We start from the raw sequence: 22,154 nt of genomic DNA, 5'->3' as shown, positions 1-22,154 counted from the left end.
CCCCCACCACCCCCACTTCCGTGGAAAAAACTGTCTTCCATGAAACTTGTCCCTGGTGCCAAAAAGATTGAGGACTGCTGATGTATTTGATAAAGGACTCATGTCTATAATTTAAAGAACCCTCAAAACTCAACAATAACAAAACAAAGAAGAAAACAAGAAAACGACACTAAGAGGAATTTCACTGAAGAGGATATGTGTATGGCAAATAAAGACATGAGAAAATGGTCGACATCACTAGTCATTAGGAAAATGCAAATTAAGACCACAGTGAGGTATCATTGCACACCTAATCCGAACAGTAAAATTAAAAAAATAGTGACAATACAAAACGCTGGCAAGGATGTGGAAAAACTGGATCTCTCATATATGGCTGCTGGGAATGTAAAATAGTACATTTCTGGAAAAGGGTTAGCAGTTTCTTTAAAAACTAAACACACAGGCCGGGCGCGGTGGCTCAAGCCTGTAATCCCAGCACTTTGGGAGGCCGAGGCGGGTGGATCACGAGGTCAGGAGATCGAGACCATCCTGGCTAACATGGTGAAACCCCGTCTCTACTAAAAATACAAAAAACTAGCCGGGCGTGGTGGCGGGCGCCTGTAGTCCCAGCTACTCGGAGGCTGAGGCAGGAGAATGGCGTGAACCCGGGAGGCGGAGCTTGCAGTGAGCCGAGATCGTGCCACTGCACTCCAGCCTGGGTGACACAGCGAGACTCCGTCTCAAAAAACAAAACAAAACAAAACAAAACTAAACTAAACACATACTTACCATATGACCCAGAAATCACACTCCTGGACATTTATCCCATAAAAATGAAAATTTAGGTCCACATAAAAACCTGCACGCAATTTTTCAAAGCAGCTTCATAATAGCCCCCCCAAAAAAGGAGGAGGAGAAGGGGTGAGGGGAGGAGAAGGAGAAGGGGTGGAGGGGGAAGAGGAGGAGGAGGAAGAGGAGGAGGAGGAGGAGGAGGAGGAAAGAACCAAAATGTCATATGATGGGTGAATGCTGAATGATTAAACAAACTGTGTTACACCCATAGTGTGGAATATCACTCAGTAATAGAAAGGAACAAACTAGAAATACCTGCAATAACTTGAATAAATCTCAAGGGCATTCTGCTGAGTTGGGTGGGGGAGGGAGCTAATCTTAGAAGGTCACAAGATGTGAGGACCAATTTATAAAACATTCCCCAAACGACAAAATCATAGAAATGGAGAACAGACTGATGGTTGCCAAGGATTAGGGATGGTGTGGGGAAAAGAAAGGGATGGCCATAAAGGGGCTATATGAGAGAGATTTTTGTGGTGTTGAAATAGTTTGTATTTTGATTGTGGTAATGATTACAACAGCCTTCAGGGATAAGGTGACACACAATCACAGGCACATTTTATCTCAGTGTCAATGTCCTGGCTTTATCATTGTGCTCTATGTGGAATGTAACCAACAGTGGAGGCAACGTGGAGGCTCTATGAGACCTCTCTGTACTATCTTTGCAACTTCCTGTAAGTCTATATTCAAAATAAAAAGTTAAAAAAATAGGTGCCCAGGCCACATCCTAAACCTTGTAAATTAAAATATCTAGGGGAGGAAACTAGCCAACTGCATTTTTTTTTTAAATGCACGAGGTAATTTTAAAGTGTAGCTAGAGTTAGGCACCACCGGCAGCTCGTATTATTACCGAAACTACAAGCAGGTGGAACACCTGTAAGTCTGGTGGAAGATAAGGAAGGAGAAAACTAAATATACAAATCTATGTTAGGTCTCTTGAGGGTGTTATTCTCCTAATGTTAAAACCTAGTATTTAAGTGAATCCAAATAATGTGGATGGGAAAATCAGTCATCCATTATGATACAGACCATTTTACACAAAAAAGGCCAGTCCCAATAGACTATTCTTTAGATTCTTAAGCATTTGGTATCGATGTTATAATTTTAAAATGCTAAAGAGCAATTACAATCACACTTAAACATGCAGCAATTTTAGAAAATCAATGTTTCACCGAGTTTCTCATTTTAGATGAGTAACAAAATGAGTTCAAATTTTTTATTTTATTGTGTTGACTAACACCAGCAGTGATCCTTGGGAAACATGTGAAAAGCAAGTATTCGTATTTTGACTACATATTCTAATGTATTCGTTATTTATATTAATGATCACCAACTATAATCTAGTAGACTCTCTGGATTTAACTGTTTAGGAAGTGAGTTGTAGACATATAGAAGCCAAGGATTATTTTGAGCCAATAAACAGTGACTTGACCCACCAAATGCTTTGTGTGGTTATTAATCATTCTATATCACCATCATCATAAGACACTGTGCATCTACTCAGCTGGGCCAGGGGATTAAAGGTTTAGGAAAGAGTCCTTCCTTGCCTTTAAAGGGTTTAAAGTCTGTTTGAGGATGGGTCCAAATACATAAAATGATGAATAACAAAGCGAAGAACATGCTGAAATCTGGACTGACAGCAGAAAAGAGCCAAAGGGCTTGTTTTTACTGGAAGTATTTTTGCATAAGCTGGGAAGGGAGTTTGCATCTTCTGGACTCATAGATCAGACAGATGAGCAGCTTCAACAAAGCAGATTTATGCTATCCACCAGGAGGGTTTTGCTTAGTTGTCAGTTGTGGACTTTCTTCCAAAAGTGCAGCTGTTTTGAAGCAAGAAATCTGGCACCAAAAAATAAATAAAGTGAAAATTTAGAATAAGAATTACCTCCCACGCAACTCTAATCAACAGCTATGTCTCCCTTTCCTCCACCTTCAAGATTTAAAGGTCTGGGTGGAAACTGGAGGTGGGGGGTGGGAATGAGTTATTTGCCTTGCCCCAGACCACCAATCTCCTCTGTGTGTCTCTCTCTCCAAACACGACCCTCACACACTCTCTATCCTAATTTACACTGCTACGACTTCCCAGATTTGTTTTACGTTCTGGAAGGATTTATCCATTTGGAAGCGTTCTTAAAAGTTGCTAACTGTCGCGAAGTTCGATTTGAAAGCAAAAGAAGGAATGACTGCGTTTGAACAGAGGAAGAGTGCAAATTCTTGTAAAGAAAGTTGTCTTGTGATTATGGGAGGTAATCAACAGCTACTCATTCTTCTTCTCTTAAACAGCTGAGGTTTATCATTTTCGCTATTATGACAATGAATTTTTTCCTCCTTTCCTTTATGCCTTTTGGCAGGAGCCTCGACTCTGCAGGTGTTAGCGCTGCAAGGGCCGAACCCAACCGCCAGAATGTCTGCCGAGCCTAGCATGGGATGCTGCCCAGCAAAACAGCGCCCAGGGAGAGGGCGACTGAGGAAGAGAGCCTGTAAGCGCGCTTCAGAAGGGACTGGGACCAGAGCCCTGGAAAACTAGAGCGAGTGGATTCCCTGGCAGGGGGAACCCGCGGGAGCCTGGAAAAAAAACGAGAGGGAGAGAAAGAAACTCACCCCCGCGCTGTGAAGCCCGGCGCAGGCAAGCGAGTGAGCGCGCAGGCTGGCTGGGCTGCTCCAGCTGGAAGTCATTCTGCGGGCTGGCGTCTGCGTTGTCAGGGCGACCGCCCGGCCGGCGCCAGCGAAGGGGGGGAGGCGGGCTCCGTGAATGGGTGACGTCACGCGGCCGGCGCCAGGCAGTCTGGGCGGCCGAGCCAATGAATCAGCTGTCCGGGGGAGGGAGCGCGGCGCGCGGGAGGAGGCTGCAGGAATGCGCCGGGAGCCCCGCGGCCCGGGAGGGCGGGAGATGCCTCCGCCAGCCCCATCGCCCCGCGGCGGTCGAAGGTCCCAGCGTCCCAGGCTCGGCCATCCCGGTGCCCCCCGCGCCTAGTCTGCGGCTGTGCCCGCGTCTCTCGTTTTCCGCCGGTTATCCCCACGGACGCGCGCTCTGCGGAGAGGCCCATGAGCTGCGGCGGCGGGGGAGGGGCGCTGGGGCGGTGTCAGAGAGGATTTGTTTTCACTTACTGCGACTGTAGCACTTATTTAAAAGGAAACATACAATAAAACTTGTCCTTGTTGATAAAATAGACTTTGAAAGTGTTGATGAATCCACCGCTACCTTACTGTGCGCTCCGCGTCGTGCTGGGTGTTGGGTATCACAATGAAAGGACCAGGGCTCAGAAGTTCCCAAAATTGAACTGGGAAGAAAAACGTGTAAGGAACTCATGATTCCTTAGATTTAGAGCCGACTGCTCTTCCAGTATTCTACAGCGCGGGACTGTACGGTGCCTTTAAGGTTCTAGAAGGCAAATGGCTCCGAAAATCTCCAATGTTTTGGTGTTTCTGTGTTTTGCTTTTCCTCTGTCCTGCTTTGCTCTCCATTACAGTACCCTGACGGTGGCCAATTACTGGGTTATGGTCATTTCAGTATCCCCAGCATTTGACGCTCTCCTGGACTCCTGGTAAGGACTGGACATTGTTGATGGGTAATCCACAATGCAAGAGCAAATAATGTTTAAGTAAAGGCTGGAATAAAAGGACTACTTCTGAATTCCTAACCATCTTTTTTGGGTGCTTACTTGTTGGTTTTTAGTGGTTTTTCAAGAGTAGTGATGCATTGTTACTGAATCTGGAAAACCAGAGAGTGTGGCCCAGACTCACTCACATAGTAGATGTCGTTAAATCGGCCCTTCCTGCTGAAGTCTGGGCCTCTCTTTTTTTAGTCTGGAATATGAGGAGATCTGGTGAGATATTCTCTTAAGACCCATGAAGTTGTAGCAGCCTATCATTGTATTTATCAACCTTTAAAACGATTGAGTTTATTCCTATCATTGTATGTGGTATATGTGACATTCATTTAACACTTTAGGGTCCCTGCTATGTGAATAGTATGTACTAGAAGTTTTAACTGAAAATTTTTTGGAATAAAAGTTAAGGGCCTGGCGCGGTGGCTCACGCCTGAATCCCAGCACTTTGTGGGGCCGAGGTAGGGAGTTCAAGACCAGCCTGACCAACATGGTGAAACCCCATCTCTACTAAAAAAAAAAAAAAAAAATAGCTGGGTGTGGTGGTGCACGCCTGTAGTCCCAGCTACTCAGGAGACTGAGGCAGGAGAATCACTTGAAGGAGGGGGAGGTTGCAGTGAGCCGAAATGGTGCCACTTGCACTCCCACCTGGGCAACAGAGCAAGTTTCCATCTTTAAAAAAAAAAAAAGAGAGAGGAGAGAGAGAGAAAGAGAGGGAGAGAAGGAAGGAAAGGAAAGGAGAGGAAAGGAAAACTAGAAAACAAAGCAAGTGGTAATAAACGGGTATCGGCCCGTTCATCTCGACATTTGATGTGCGTGAAGTCACCTGGCAATTGGTTGAAATGCAGAAAAGGCTTGGGATTCTGCATCTTTAACAAGCCCCCAAGTGATGTTGATATTGCTAACCCTGAACTGCACTTTGAGTAAAGAGCATCTTGACCACAGAGTACCAAGGAAAGCATAAAGTAAGAATATAATGGATATAAAGTGGTCTGGGTTCCTGAAAGCCTGCGGAGAAGATGAGCCTGAGTCAGGTGATTGTGCATATGATTGGCTGAGGGAATGAAAAAGCAGAAGAAACAGCATAAATAAACGCATTGGAAGGAAAGAAGCAAAAAATAAGTTGAGGGGTGAAGAGGATTTTGTCTGACTTCAATTAAGAATATTTAGGGAAACTATAAAAAATGGGTTTGAAGATTTACTGGTGGGGTAAGACAACCTTGGAGGTTATGAATCCCAATTAATTTGGTGTAGTCGAGGAAACCGAGCAGCTGTACAATCTCGTTAGATAATGGCAGCGCTCAGAATGGAAGCCAAATCTGAGAAATTTAGATTACAAATACCTTACACATAGAGTCCTCGATATAAGGAAAACCACTTGCCATTGTGCAGGGTGAAAATATGAGGCAAGAACAAAAACAAGCGAAGAGACCCATAGGAAATCATATCGTCCAAGCATGGAGTTTTGGGGAAGGTTTGGTCTAGGGAATATGAGGAAATATCAGGAGAAGAGATAAATCAGAAAAACTTCGTGTTTGCGTGAATTGTAATGGCTGCCACCAGCTGATTAAATCATCCATTTATGTAAGAAAAGGAAAAAAATTCCCTCCATCCCTCCCATGGTCCAATGAAGCATTTTCCAACCCTGACCTCACATCGACGTTACTATTTTTTTTCAATAGGAATTCCTGAGCTCCACCCCACAGAAATTTAATCAGAATCTCTGGGAGTGGAGCCCTAGAATCAGTATTTTTAAAGGCTCCCTAGGTGATTATAATGTGCAGTCAGTGTTGAGAATCACTAATCTAATATACAGTCATCAGCTCATTTTGTAGGCTTCATTTCTGCCCCTGAACATTTTCCCCAGTGTTATCTATTATACTAGCACTAGATCATTTTTAATACTGGGTGTGTTTTGTGGTGGATTTTGATGGTTTATAGCACATTCTCTAAGCTCAATGTCTTCCACCCCTCATTAACTGCCATGGTTTAGTTGTGAACATATCCTGATATCTCTCATTGGCAAGAGAAGGAACAGTGATTTGGCACATGACTGGATGGAAATGATAAACCTGGTTTATGAACCTATATGGTACCATAGTGTGGCAGTGCAGTTATTTTACTTGATTTTTTATCTTTGCTTTAATAATCTACTTTAACAGCCTCTTTAGGATTAGAGCTGATAAATGAGCACTTAAAATAGCGACTTGGACCATTGGAACTTTTATTTTGCGTCTTCTCTAAAAAATAATCGTTACTTGCTGGAAAAAAAATCTGAATGTGAGAAGAGTGTGTAGTCGTTTCCTTCGTGACTAACTTAACTTTTAAAACTTCATTGATTCATTTATTCCTCTAAAATTAATTGAGTACCTCCTATGTGCCAGGTACTTTTTCAGATAGGAGGATGCCAAGAGAAGAAAAGCATTTTCTCTGTCTTCAAAGAGGAAAAGATGAGCATAGTGAATTTCGGGTACTGTATTTATTCAGCTTGGACGTTTAAAAGATACTTGGCTTTCCCATACTATCTTAAGATGCATTTAGTGAATATTTTAAAAAATTCATTTATTTACTTTTTTTAAAAAAAAACTAATGAATACATGTGGTTCAAAAACCAAAGAAAATATTTTCCCCCTCATTCTTGTCCTATGTCTGCCTAATTCCCTCTCACACCCTACAGAAGCCACTATTAATTTCTTACCTATCCTGAGAGTATTTTTGTGAATATACTAGCAAATATAAACATGTTCTTATTTTCTCCCATTTTTACACTGTTCTATATCTTTTTTAAATTTAAAAATATCGGGAGGATATCTTTCTATATCGGCACATTCTGTTTTCATTTTGTTATTCTTCCATAATATTCCATTGTCTCAGAGTACCACAATGTATTTCTCTTACTGCTATTGATGGTAATTTAGGTTGTTTCCAATCTTTTGTTACGAAATTACATAAACAATCTTGTGCAACATCTGTGTCATTTTGCCCATGTGCACATGAAGTATTATCTGTAGGATAAATTTCTGCAAGCAAAACTATTGGGTCTTTTAAAGGGTGTATGTTAACATTCCTGATTGTTTCCTTAAGATAAATTCCTGGGTTGACTAATATAAATACTTTAAAGGTTTTTGATATTCACTGAGAAACTGCCATCTAGAGAGTTCGTACTGATTCATTTTCTCACTTGCATGGTATAAAAGTCCCCATTTCTCTGAAACCTTGCCGGTATTGGAAAATACCTTTTTAAAAATATATTTTTGTTTATTTCATGGGTAAAGAATTGCATATCTATTACCTTAGCATGCATTTCTATGAATAATATATAATTTGAACTTTACCATATGTTTATTAGCCATTGCATGATTAAAGGTTTGTCCATCTCTTTTGTCCAATCTTGAAGAATTTTTATTTTTATTACTGGTTTGTAATACATTAATACACTAATCATAATAATGATCTGTTTATTAAACCCTTGCCTTGTTCCAGGTACTGTGCTAAGCATTTTTAATTGCTCCTATGTATTGTAAATATTTTATCTGAGTTTGGTATGTGTCTTTAATACTTATTTAATCATTATTTCCTCTTAAAAACCTTTAGAAACTGTACAAATTATGTGATAACATAAACCAATCTTTTGTGTGTTTTTGTTTGCTCGCTTAACACATAGGAAAGTCTGTTCACTCTAAAGTCAGCTTAGCATTCACTTTATTTTTGCTAGTTCCTGTAGGACTTTAAGTAATTTTTAAAACAAATTAATTACTATTTACAAACGGTTAGCTAACCACAATGTAACTATCTTTTTCTGTTTCAAGAAAATATTTTTATACTTTTTAAAGCAATTATTTTATTATTATTATTTTGTGATAGAGTCTCACTCTGTCGCCCAGGCTGGAGTGCAGTGGCGTGATCTTGGCTCACTGCAACCTCTGCCTCCTGAGTTCAAGCGATTCTCTGCCTCAGCTTCCCAAGTAGCTGGGATTATAGGTGCCCGCCACCACGCCCGGCTAATTTTTTTGTACTGTTAGTAGAGACGGGGTTTCGCCATCTTGGCCAGGCTGGTCTTGAACTCCTGACCTTGTGATCCACCCACCTCAGCCTCCCAAAGTGCTGGGATTACAGGCGTGAGCCACTGTGCCCAGCCAAAGCAATTATTTTTACACATATGAATAACTAAAAACATAGGGGCAGGGGAAGGACTAAAACTCCCCACAATCCCATCAACCTGAGACAATCTCTGTTAACATGTAGAGCAAATCTAGTTGATTTTCTATATGCAAATAAATATCTGTATACTATGTATTTTTTACAGAAATGGCATTATATTATGCATATGTTTTGTTGCTTGCTTTTCCCCCCATTAGCCGTGTAGAGTGAATAACATCTTTTTATGTCAGTAACTCCTCATCCTCATCATTATCCATTGTATGGAAGAGAACTCTTTAATGAGATCAATTTCCCCTTCAGAAGCAGGAAACCTGGGCAGAAGCATTCCACGAGAAACCTCACCTGCCTGTTTGATGTTCAGCCGTTCAGAATTTCCTAAGGCAGTTTAATCCCATTGTTTCTCAACTACTTTCCGTTTCTTTGAGGGCCTAACAGCCTACAAGAAAAGGGGAACGCAGTGGTCAATCATTAACCTGCTCCAACTAGAGAGACAACTCAGAAAGAAGACAAAAACAGTTTTTTTTTTTTTTTGGCAAGACATGGTTCAAAATCTTATAGATTTTTTTCTGCAAATTGTTTTCAGTCTTCTTTCCCATACCCCATTGTCTTCGTCTCCCTAGCCTACATGCACACCTCCCTTCAGATAATTTTTAACTTACGCTATGTATTTCTTAATAAAAATAATGACATGACTTGCTCTCCCAGAGCTCTGACCTTAGGTTTGTTCTAGCTGCAACACTAGTATAGATCATTCTATTAATTATGAATGTATTCATGTGTATAGAGGCAATGGTAGACCAGTGGTAATGTTACCTTATTCTGGAGACTTACACTTATAAATAAATAATGAGATGCTTCTGTGAAATGCCTTTAGCAAAGGCAGGGGAAAGCATTACTTCTCAAAAGACTGTACATTTGAAAGATTGAAAGCTGATACCAAAGGCTCTTCAATAAGATATAAACCACTTCTGTGGAAAAAAAGAAAATAACATGAAAGAAGTGAACTGGAAATTCTATACTGCTAAACTGGGGACCAAAATTTTCTAACTGGCAAAGTGTAAAATCTAAGTGAACAGATCAGAGAACCTAAAATAGATTCTTGAAGATGTAGGAAAACTGATCTCTGATCATCCAAATATCTTTCTATGTTATACGTTTAAAATAAATCACTACACTTAAAAATCTGAGATGTTATTTATAATAAAATGCTACGTTCCCATCATATCCTGTTAAAGACGATATTGAAAAGTTGTGTTAAATTAAGTAATTCCAATGAGAGATTGGTATGTATGATTGATTGTTATTATTAAACAGCTTTTTTTTCTATCTTAACTAACTTATATTAGGCTTGTGTATTAAGCTAGATATTCAAGTCTAGATACTAATTAAAACAACTTCATGAAGTATAGTGGCCACTGGCTTCCTGGGAACATTTTTTCTGCACTGAATATTCTAGTCCAGTTTCTAGCAAATAGAAAATGCTTTGTGGTTGCCACTAGAGGGCAAATAGCCTCCTGGACTTCTCTTTGACCAAAGAGTATCTTGGTCCAAGCAGCCAGTTTTAAGGTCTCATATAAACTACTCTTAAATCTTGCATTGCCAAGTCTTAGTCAGCTCACCAACTCAGCAAACTCAGAACATTTTAATTTGTTTTAAATCCAAATTTAAATATGTTCTTTTACCAGTCTATTTACATGGTCCAACTTGGGATGATAGATCTCTTGGCTGAGTGCACTGACTTCTGACCTTCTTATCCTACCCCTTTCCGATGTAGATATTAAATCCCACTGCTCGGCCAGCAAGGTGACCTATCTTCGTGGCATTCAACAGCATTCTTAGACCTTAGGTGACATCAAAGGCACTTTCCAGTCTGATTCGTTTCTGCTTCACTTTCCAATCTCTCCTCCTGCCATTCCCTCATAGTCCCTTTATTCTGCACTAGTTCAGAGTTGCTGGCACTTTCTCAAATATATGATGTTATTTCATGCCCTTGTGTCTTTACTCAGGCTGTTACTTCTACCTGGGATTCTGTCACTGCCCATCACACACTGTTGAAGACTCAGTTCAGGTATTACCTATAAGAAGCCTTATACTCTTTGCTGCTCCCCTTTTTCTTTCCCCTCTTTCTTTCCAGAGCAATAGATTGAGTTTTCCCTCCTGTATGTTCCTCTAGCATCTTTTACACACCTCAATAATAATACTAACCCTGCTCTTGTGATTATGTCTAGCAGAATATGAATATTCAATCTCTGTTGAAATGGCAACTCAATTGTTTTGTCTTTTCTTTGCTGCATTAGGAATTGTTAGGAGTTCTAGAAGAGGGATGGAATGCAAACAACAGCTCCCTTCCTCTCCAGGAAGCAGAGACCTGAAGCCCATGATTGTGGTTTTTGAAGACTGAGCTCTCTCTGCTCTTGAGTAAGGAGGTCCAAGATTTCTCCTTGATAAAAATGTGGACTGCAATGCTAGTTAAAAGAAGCAATTGGGGCTTTTGGTATAGAGAAATATTTGGAAGCTGAAGAGACTGAGGTGGACTGGAAAAGCTTCGGAGATGCCAAACATCACAACTTAGAGACAGGAAAGTGGTCTGAAAATATAGCAGCTGCCTGGAGGTGCCAGGTGAGTGGGCTTGGAGAAGAGCCACGATGAGGGCCACTGTTGGAGCCATACTGAACAAACTCTTCACAGCCCTCACCAGAGGACTTTGCAGTTAAGTGGCAATTCTGCCTCATGTAGACAAATAATCATGGGAGGTGATTTGCAGCCTGTGATCAAGTTCTTTTTTATCCAAGCAAAAATAAATGATTCCTGAAAATTATCAAAATAATCAAACACAAGCAGAGTCTGAGAAACTGTCACAGCCAAGAGGAATCTTAAGGTGACATGATGGCTAAAGGCAATGTGGTACTCTAAATGGGATCCTGGAAAAGAAAAAGAACATTGGGGGAAAACTACAGACATCTGAATAAAGTAGAGACTTTAGTTAATAATAATGTATCAGTATTGGTTTGTTAATTATAATTATATAGACCATACTAAGATAAGATGTTAATAATATGAGAAATTGGGTGTGAAGTATATCCAATGTATCTATCTTTCCAATGTCTTTGTAAATCTAAAATAGTTCTAAAATTCAAGTTTATTTAAAAAGAAAGAGAAAGAGAAAAACACAGACTAACCTGGGAGGATGTGTCCTCCAAAACCCTCAGGACCCTGGAAGCACCCAGGAGACCTGAACTCATGAATTCCTTGAGTATAGGAATTGATTCATGCTGACATTCTCCGGGGCCAGTGCACAGTATCTGGTTTTAATAGTTACTGAATTAAAATCTATTTCCAGTAAGGAAGAAGCAAGAGGCAATAAAGAGAATGTTTTTCTTCTGATGATAAATAAAACTGCAAACTATATTTTGTGTACTTAAGTTGATTGAAAATTTTGTAGGGATATCCAGTTCAACAGAGTTTACCCTGACATTTGGAAAAAAACTGTGCTCTTAGTGCAGAAAGTAACACAAGACTCCATTCTTTAAGAATACTGCTATTTTGCCAGATGCAGTGGCTCACGCCTGTAATCCCAGCACTTTGGGAGGCTGAGGTAGGCGGATCACGAGATCAGGAGTTCGAGACCATCCTGGCTAACACAGTGAAACCCTGTCTCTACTAAAAATACAAAAATTAGCCAGGAGTGGTGGCACGTTCCTGTAATCCCAGCTACTCAGGAGGCTGAAGCAGGAGAATTGCTTGAAAACCCAGGAGGCAGAGGTCATAGTGAGCCGAGATCGTGCCACTGCATTCCAGCCTGGGCAACAGAGCGAGACTCCATCTCAAAAGAAAAAAATATATATATACTGCTATTTTTTCTGATGTTAACCTGGAGGAAAACCATCCTTATAAAAACAAGGTATTAAAATCAGGGAAGAAAATACACAAATAGAGATTGGGTACATAATGTCTAATAGTTTTAAGTAAGGAACAAAGGTTCAATTTCTTTTTCATATAAAAGGAAGCAAACATATTAAAATTCTCCTAAGTACTAATATTTGAAGTACATAGACTGAAAATTGAAAGTGCTCATATATTTTGGATATGAAATTGTTCTCTGATGTTTTCTAGTCTAGTAAAAGTCCCTTGACAAATGATACTTATTAAGTAGTATTTTATCCATGAGGGGTTACTTCAAAATAATTTGTAACATAGACATTGTATTTTTAAAGTTTGTCTATTTCATGAAATTTGTCTTTCAGCATGGTAAGGTATAGTAGAAACTTTATACTTAAAAGAAGAAGATGTTGCAGAAAGGAAAGATGGCCAAAAACTAAAGGTTCATATCATGAATTTGAAGCTTTTCTCTGTCCAGATTCCCCACATTGACTGAATCAGTTGGGGGTCTTGCTGACTCAGGACTCTGCTAAACTGTCTTGCTTATCACAAGGGTGACTATCAGCCACACAAATATAAAGCTGTAACCCTCTATCCTTGGCAAGGAAGTAAAAGCCAAATAGATTTTTAGCTTAACAGACAATGCAAACTGATAGTTTATTCTTGACATATTGAGAAAGATATAAAGGTCATTTTTTGGTATTGTCAGAATAAATCAGTGATATTTTAAAAGGTACTCATGTCCAGATGATGGTAATTAATTACATGAGATAGATGTGGTGTTTCTCTCTCAAAATAAATAAATGAGAGGAATGAAGAAAAGGAGAGAGAACAAAGAAATGCATATGATTGAAAGCAACAGGGTAGTAAGAGGTTTGGGTGGTATAGAGAGGAAAGAAAACTGGGTAGATACCCTCTCTTCCAGCCAATAACTCTATGGGTTGACTATCTAACCCACTTTAAGGCCTACTACGCTTGTAAGTTTGTGTGCCTGTTTTTTTTTTTGTTTTTTTTTTTTGAGACAGTCTTGCTCCCTCGCCCAGGTTGGAGCGCAGTGACGCGATCTCGGCTCACTGCAAGCTCCGCCTCCCAGGTTCACTCCATTCTCCTGCCTCAGCCTCCCGAGGAGCTGGTACTACAGGCACCCACCACCACGCCTGGCTAATATTTTGTATTTTTAGTAGACAGGGTTTCACTGTGTTAGCCAGGATGGTCTTGATCTCCTGACCTCATGATCCACCCGCCTCGGCCTCCCAAAGTGCTGAGATTACAGGCGTGAGCCACCACGCCGGGCATTTAGGTGCCTTTTCTAACTTTCTTAACAACTTCAACAAATCAATTATTATGCATATATTTTAGAAATGAGGATGCTGGGGGGTCAGATTGTTTACTAACTGATCCAACGTCATCTACCTAGTAGGAAGCAAACCCAGGAGTCAAATGTAGATCTATTTGATTCCACAAACCTTGGAACCTTCTATACTACCTCTTAGAATTTCCCTGTCAAAACTTTTCCGGAATGATTTTGGATTAAAAATTTTGATTGGTTAATTCATAGTAATAAGAGCTACCAAAAATCCAATTCATTGTTGAAACTAATTGAACCTTATCAATTATTTCAACTTTTTTTGTATCTCTAATCTTTGCTATCTTTTGTGATCCTAAAAAAGGTTTTCTTATTTATGCCAAATTCTTTATGCTATACTATGATACAAACAAAGTCAATCTGCAGTTTATTGCACTGGTCCCATTATGCTACATCCACACGCAGAATGTTGAGAGCAATGCTCAAAAATCTGATTTTCTGTATATATTATTTGTGACCCATATAGTGTTTTAATTCTCAACATTTCTTTTGGTTAATTATTATTGCTTCCAGTTCTCTGTGGAAAGTTTTCATCTTGACTCTTAATTTCTTAAAATATCAGTGGTGGCCATTTTAAAGTCTGTGTCTGAAAACACCGTTATCTGGATCCCACTGTAGGTCTGTTTCTTGTGCCTGTTTTTCTTTTGTTTTTTGGTTACATCCTGTCTCATTGTTTGCCTGGTTGTTTTCTTTTCTTTTCTTTTTTGAGATGGAGTCTCGCTCTGTCACCCAGGTTGGAGTGCAGTGTTGTGACCTCTGGCTCACTGCAACCTTCACCTCCTACGTTCAAGTGATTCTCCTTCCTCGGCCTCCTGAGTAGCTGGGATTGCATGCATGTGCCACCACACCTGGCTAATTTTTGTATTTTTAGTAGAGACAGGGTTTCACCATGTTGGCCAGGCTGGTCTCAAACTCCTGACCTCAGGTGATCTGGCCACCTTGGCCTCCCAAAGTGCTAGGATTACAGGTGTGAACCACCATGCCCAGCCTGCTTGGTTGTTTGCTATTGCCAGATATTGCATGTGGAAATTGTCACAAGACTCTGTATGATGCTTTGTTCCTCTAGAGAAAATGTACACATGCTTTTGGCAAGCAGCTAGGTTAGACATACTAGTAACCTCAAAACACTTTAATCCAATCAGCAATGGGAGATCATCTGAGGTTGAGTTTCAGTTCCTGTTAGATTTGACATAGTTCCAGTTCAGTATTATCCTTAGGTGTAACTCCTCTGGATCCATATTGCCTGCCTGAGATATTTACCACGATCCCTACTCTTTAACAAACATTGACCTCCCATTTTTGGTCCCCCAGCCTCATGAGTCTGTCCAGCTCTCTGTTTCCAACCTTTAAGCCACAGCTTTCAAAATCAGCAATCACCTTTAAGAGAAAAGTGAACCCAAATACCAGGTTTACCTCCATGGACTTTCATCTTCTCCCTGCTCTTGACTGCATAATTCTTCACTGTTTTGTTGGCTCTGCAAAAATTTCAGATTTTAATATTTTTTGATATTTAGTTCGACTTTTCTAGCCGAACTATGAGATATTTGGTTTCTCATAAAAAATTAGGAGTTATGGCAAACTGATCCCGAGTTCCTGCTTATCAGCCATCTGTTGAATCAGAGTAAGGGCTGCCACTTAGAGATGGGTCAGGCAGCATCCAGTTCACAAGCATAGTTTGTTTCAATATCTTAGTTTCTTATACCAGAAACTTGACAAGTGGCAGAATGCCTAAAACTAAGAGTAAGAAACATCTAAATACCTAAAACTAAGATGTAAGAAACATCTTAGTTTCTTACACTTTTATTCATTTCTGCCACTTGTTTGGCCCTTTTAGGCATTTGCTTTTGTGACCTCTGGTTCAAGTGAATAATTACAAACTAGGCAAAGGGGATCCAAATAAAATATCCCAAGCTCTTTTCCCACAATATGATTTAGCACCCAGCAGCAACACTGTTCTGCTTAGTCCCACTGATAAACCCTCAGAACTAAAGAAACGTTTGTTCATATACTTCTGTTCACTTACTTGAAGTAAATCTCAGAACATTGTTTTTATAGGATATTCTACACCAAATTTGGATTCATAGACATTTCTCTTTTTAACTCACAAACTTGGATTATCTACAACATAACCAAGCAATTCTAATCTATATCAATTATTTAAAGACTTACAATTTCTTCTTTAATTGAATCATATCCTTGTTTCCTCAAGTGAACTAACTAAATGATTGTGCATGGAATTTTGCAAAAATTAATTTGAATAATAGTGATTGTTAAGGTTTCAGGGGAAAGGTTAACTTTCTCATACATTCTATCCATGACTGTCAAATATTCATTCCATTTCTCACTCATCAAATATTTGAGCAGACGCCCTGTACCAGGCAGGCAGTGTCCTGAATGCTGAAGATGCCAAGATGAATGAGACACAAGCCCTGACCTAGAGAAGCTCACTGTGGTAGGGCGACAGACATGAAAAACAGTCCTTACAACACTCTGTGATAAATATTATAATAGAGTTATGAACCAAGAGCTATGGAAGTAAATGACTAGGTATGTCTGAGGAGTGAAAAAAAAAACAAGAAAAAGACTTGTCAGAGCAAGTGCCATTTCAACCCGCTCTTCAAAGGATAATCTAAGTGCTGGTCAGGTACAGAAGAGGAAGGGGGTTTCCCGCTGGTAACCCTGCCTCACATTTTTAACTCTAGCAATCCATTATCTATACTGATTTTTTTTTTAAATTATTTTATTTTGAGATGGAGTTTCGCTCTTGTTGCCCAGGCTGGAGTGCAGTGGTGCAATCTCGGCTCACTGCAACCTCCGCCTCCCGGGTTCAAACAATTCAACTGCCTCAGCCTCCTGAGTACCTGGGATTACAGGTGCCCACCACCATGCCCAGCTAATTTTTTGTATTTTTAGTAGAGATGGGGTTTCACCATGCTGGCTAGGATGGTCTTCAACCCCTGACCTCAGGTGATCCACTCGCCTCAGCCTTCCAAAAGTACTGGGATTACAGGCGTGAGTCACCGCGCCTGGCCTATACTGATCTTTCCAAATTATAAATATTATCACTGATTTCCGATCCTTTTCACAATGAATTCAGACCTCTTGGCTGGCCTCCAAGGCCTTTGTCATTCTAAGCCCCAACTCAACATCCAGCTCCGAGGCAGGGTACGTGCTGCCGGTGGAATGGAACTTAAAAGACCATGGTACCACATGTCTCCATGTCTTTTGCATGAGTTTCCTCTGCCTCATGCATGTCGTCTAAGCCCCTTTCCATAGCACTTTATGAATGCCTGTATTAGCACCTATCCACTGTATAGTAAACCTAGTTATCTTATCTGGGTCCATCCAAAAGACCACTGGGTCCATAGAGCTTGGCCCATTACTTAACACAAAACTGTTTCTCAATGTATATTTGGGGTCAATTAATGAATTAAAGAAACACTGCAGTAATTAATATGGCTAAATTCGAGGGTAAAGGGAGAACCTGGAATGTGATGAGATGTATAAGGTACCACTACATATGAAGATAACAATATCCTAGGTTATATACATACTTTTATTAAGATGCTGCTGCTAAATCTCTTAGAAATACTGTTCTTCACTTGTGTCCAAGAGTGTATCATAGCCAACAGATTTTTCAGTATCATTTGGTTTTAAAAAATATCCTTCCTGGATCATAATAATAAAGGAAAATTTGAGAAACCCTGACAGTGGCACCAGAAACACACACACACACACACACACACACACACACACACACACACACATATGTATGTATGTGTGTATATATTATGTAAAGTAAAATATAAGTATAGCTACATCTTTAAAGTCAGGGTTTTTCTAAGGCTTTTGTCTGTGCTGTTTCTATTTATTCTTCCTGATTGCAGATCTCAGTTGTTATCCATTGGGTCTGAGATCTTTATAGGTCTAACTCGGGTCCTAATTTTCCTCAAAAGTTGGAGTTCTAAATGTGTTTTGGTACCCAGATTGTACTCTGGAATGGAAAAAGCACATTAGTGGAAAAACTGGTGAAATCCAAATGAAGTTTGTAGCTTAGTTGATAGTAATATAACTAAGTTCTTGATAATCACAAATGTGCCATAGTTATGGAAGATGAAAGCATCTGGGAAAACTGGATAAAGAGTGTATAGAAACTATCTGGATCTATCTTTGCAACTTTTCTGTACACCTAAAATTATTCAAAATAAAAATTTTATTTTTTAAAAAATTGAGGAACATTAAGAATTATGTTCAGGGCATTGTATCACCTACAGAGAAATCAAATTAACTCGAAGACTGACCCATGACGTATTACTACAATCTGATAAATCTTAGGCACCTCATACTGCAGGGAATCAATGACTTCCTTTACAAACGTTCTTCTGTGCTGTTCTTTGCCTGCCAGACTTTCTGGATTTTAGATTTGTATGTATATTCTAAGGAAAATTCCCATGTATCTTTTTTTTTATGCATATTGTTTTCACCTAGAACTGATATTCCCAGGGTCCCTCATTAAGATATAAAAGCCACTGGGAAGTAATCTGTATTCTTTGAATAATAATGCTAAACAAGAACAGCTAATTATAAAAAATAAAAAACATTTACCATAGAAATTCTTTGGTGGTATATTTCTTTTTCATTTTTAGTATCACTGACTTGAAATATCAGATAATTGGCTGGGCACGGTGGCTCACACTTGTAATCCCAGCACTTTGGGAGGCCAAGGCGGGCAGATCACCTGAGGTCATGAGTTCAAGACCAGCCCGGCCAACTTCGGGAAACCCCATCTCTACTAAAAATATGAAAATCAGCCAGGTGTGGTGGCACACGTCTGTAATACCAGCTACTTGGGAGGCTGAGGCAGGAGAATTCCTTGAACCCGCAAGGCAGAGGTTGCGTTGAGCCGAGATTGCATCACCGTACTCCAGTCTGGGAGACAGAGTGAGACTCTGTCTCAAAAAAAACAAAAAACAGAGAACAAAAAATAAGGAAATATCAAATAATTAGCCAAGCTAGCTGCCTAATCTGCTCTGTAGAACATCTCAGCTTAATAATAAAGTTATTAAGTGACCCATTCTTCTCCAAGACTGCTGGCTACTAACAGGGCTTCTTTTTTTTTTTCCAGTGGCTTCTATATTTATGTTTTTATTTTTAAAGTTCTATGTGAATTTTTTTTCAAACGACTCTATCTTTTTTTTTTTTAATTATACTTTAAGTTCTAGGGTACATGTGCACAACGTGCAGGTTTGTTACATATGTATACATGTGCCATGTTGGTGTGCTGCACCCATTAACTCGTCATTTACATTAGGTATATCTCCTAATGCTATCCCTCCCCCCTCCCCCCTCCCCACAATAGGACCCGGTGTGTGATGTTCCCCCTCCTGTGTCCAAGTGATCTCATTGTTCAATGCCCACCTATGAGTTAGAATATGCGGTGTTTGGTTTTCTGTTCTTGTGATAGTTAGCTGAGAATGATGGATTCCAGCTGCATCCATGTCCCTACACAGGACACGATCTCATCCTTTTTTATGGCTGCATAGTATTCCATGGTGTATATGTGCCACATTTTCTTAATCCAGTCTGTCACTGATGGGCATTTGGGTTGATTCCAAGTCTTTGCTATTGTGAATACTGCTGCAATAAACATACGTGTGCATGTGTCTTTATAGCAGCATGATTTATAATCAACAGGGCCTCATCTTAATGCCACCAAGAAGAGTATTCTCTCTCTGATAACATGCAAAAATATCATTGTAATATATGAGATTCTGAAATCCACAGGCAAATGGATCAAATAAAGAAAGGACTAACCTAAGTGGGAATAATTTTGTTTGGCCCTGACAAAGCGCCTGGGCAAATGAGACCAGATCCATAACCAGAGTTTCCAAGTGACTGGCAGCGCTGTTTCCTGACCAAAGTTAGAGAAGTGCAAAAAATACAAGTGACCTCACAGGCTGCCTGACAAACCCCTGAATGTTCTCTGGGGTAGTCAGAGATGAAAGAAGGGTAGGAGATAAGAGGACTTTTAAATTACAGATCTCAGCGTCAATGTGTGCTAGCTGAAGAGGAGGCTCAGAGGGTGATGAACACACTACAAAGAGCCTTGTGAAGTGGGGCATAGAGTGTGTCCCCTAATCAGCGGACATTCTATTAGAGTGCATTCATTCATTTCGTGTATCTTATTTACAAGGAAACCCAGGAATACTTTTAAATGCCAACTAAGAAAAAGAGAAAGAAATATATATTTTTTGACTTAGAGAATTTGGAAAAGATTCTTCTACAATACATTCTTCCACTTGGAAAGTAGGCACTTTGAGTGGCTGTATCAACAGTAGGAAAACACAGAAAAGCATTTTTTTTTGGAAGAAATTACTAGATGGTATCCTAGCAGACTGAATTTAGAACCAGGTGATAATAGTTTTACACAAATTGATATGCTCCTATCTACGTTCTGAATATAGCAAATTTAAAAGTTGTCTTTCTTTCCTGTGCTTGCTGTCCCAACACACAAGATGATGTAGATAAGCACCTCCCATTTTAATGAGGTCTTCCCTTGCTTGTGAGGTTTCTTCCAGGCTGTGTTATATTAACAGCATTTGACCTGACTGAGGAACTCCCTGCTCCTTGAAACCATTTCTTTCCTTCTCTTCTTCTCTTGCTCGCTGGCCACTCTTCTCACACTGATTTTCTGCTTCCTCTTCTCCCCAACCTTGGAACGGTGAAGGGATCCAGAACTCAGTTCTGGGAGCTCCTCTCTGCCTACTCTCTCTTCCTGGAAGACATTCTCCAGTCTTACCATTTCCTATTCTGTTCACGTAGAGATAATCACTCCCAAATGCATATCTCCAGCCCAAATGTCTCCCCTGAACAATGGATTTAGATGTCCAACTACCTACTCAACATTGCCATACTAATGCATAGTAGGCATCTCAAATTAATATTTGCAGAATTAAACGCTTCTTCCCCCAACCCTGCTCCTCACACAGGATTCCCTGTCAATATCAATGTCAACCCTGTCCTTCCAGATGTTGAGACCAAAAGCTGCAGATTTGTTTTTGACTCTTCCTTATGACCCACATTTGCTCCATAGGCAAATCCCACCGGCCACGCCTTTCAAATACATTTGGTTACTTCTCAATACCTCCGCAGAATCACCCTGGTCAAAGCCTGGATGATTACAGTAGCCTCCTCATTCCTTCTGTTCTTCTGTTCCACAGAATGGTCTCAACACAGCAGCCAGAGGCTCTTTGCCTATGTCTCTCAATATCTTACTGACCATTGCTTAAAAACTTACTTGAGGGAATGGCTATCATTCCTGTGGGAGACAAATCATAACAGCCTGCAACTTAAATTTGTTTGAAAAGAAGATTCCATAAGAACATGTTAATTAATTAATTGGAAGCATATAATACTGGGGTTGAGCAGAAAGTTACAAATTAATCAGTTCCTTTTTTTTTTTTTTTGAGAAAGAGTTTTTCTCTGTCACCCAGGCTGGAGTGCAGTGGTATGATCTCAGCTCACTGCAACCTCTGCCTCCCAGGTTCAAGCAATTCTTCTGCCTCAGCCTCCCAAGTAGCTGGGATTACAGGCGCGTGCCACCAAGCCTGGCTACTTTTTGTATTTTTAGTAGAGATGAGGTTTTGACATGTTGGCCAGGCTGGTCTTGAACTCCTGACTTCAGGTGATATGCCTGCCTGGGCCTCCCAAAGTGCTGAGATTATAGGGGTGAGCCACCACACCCAGCCCTCAAATCAATCAATTTTATGCTCTCATTGCATTGAAGAGAAAGCTGAAGCAGAGAAGATTAAATGAGCCTCACTCAGTCCATGGTAGAGCTAGCACCACAGTCAGATTAGGTCTCAGGTCTCATTACTACTCAGAGTAGAGATCCATAAGGATTTATTTATTTATTTATTTATTTATTTATTTATTTTCCCCCCAGAATATTTTGCAGAGGATTAATCACATTTCCCCCCAGATCAACTGATTTTTTCTTCAGATAATGCATTAATTACAGAGGTTTTATAGTTCAGTTTCATTAAAAGGTATATTGTAGGTAACTTCAGTTTAAAATGAAGTACCAGAGTTAATAATATGTTTCTCATGATTTATAATTCTGTTGAATTTTGAGATCTTTTAGGGAGTGAGCTCATGTTGTTCTCACCAAACTCACTGAAGAGTTCTCATTGTCAGAAGAAGGGCTCCACCCTCGCCTTTGCTGGCTCTGATCAACATTAATGCCAAAGCGGCTGTGGTGGTTACACTGCATTGGGAGTTCTCCAAAGCGAAACTTGGCTGGGTAAACT

The 22,154-nt window shown here is 40.0% G+C and overlaps 1 protein-coding gene across 1 annotated transcript in view; it reads left to right on the top strand.

Moving 5' to 3' along the window:
• Nucleotides 1–12,142, top strand: part of LOC112426765 (uncharacterized) — a 122,076-nt gene extending 109,934 nt beyond the window's left edge. Inside the window, exons 5-7 of the mRNA XM_024793000.2 lie at nucleotides 3,183–4,376; nucleotides 10,607–10,668; nucleotides 10,898–12,142. Coding sequence (XP_024648768.2) covers nucleotides 3,183–3,252 — 70 coding nt within the window. The 3' untranslated portion in view covers nucleotides 3,253–4,376; nucleotides 10,607–10,668; nucleotides 10,898–12,142. The remainder of the gene's footprint in view (nucleotides 1–3,182; nucleotides 4,377–10,606; nucleotides 10,669–10,897) is intronic.
• The last annotated feature ends 10,012 nt before the right edge of the window (nucleotides 12,143–22,154 follow it).

This window comes from Macaca nemestrina, chromosome 5, assembly GCF_043159975.1.
Source record: "Macaca nemestrina isolate mMacNem1 chromosome 5, mMacNem.hap1, whole genome shotgun sequence".
In the NCBI taxonomy this organism is placed as follows: domain Eukaryota; kingdom Metazoa; phylum Chordata; class Mammalia; order Primates; family Cercopithecidae; genus Macaca; species Macaca nemestrina.
The sequence above is the reverse complement of the archived record's forward strand: the minus strand, read 5'-3'. Positions and strand labels throughout refer to the sequence as shown.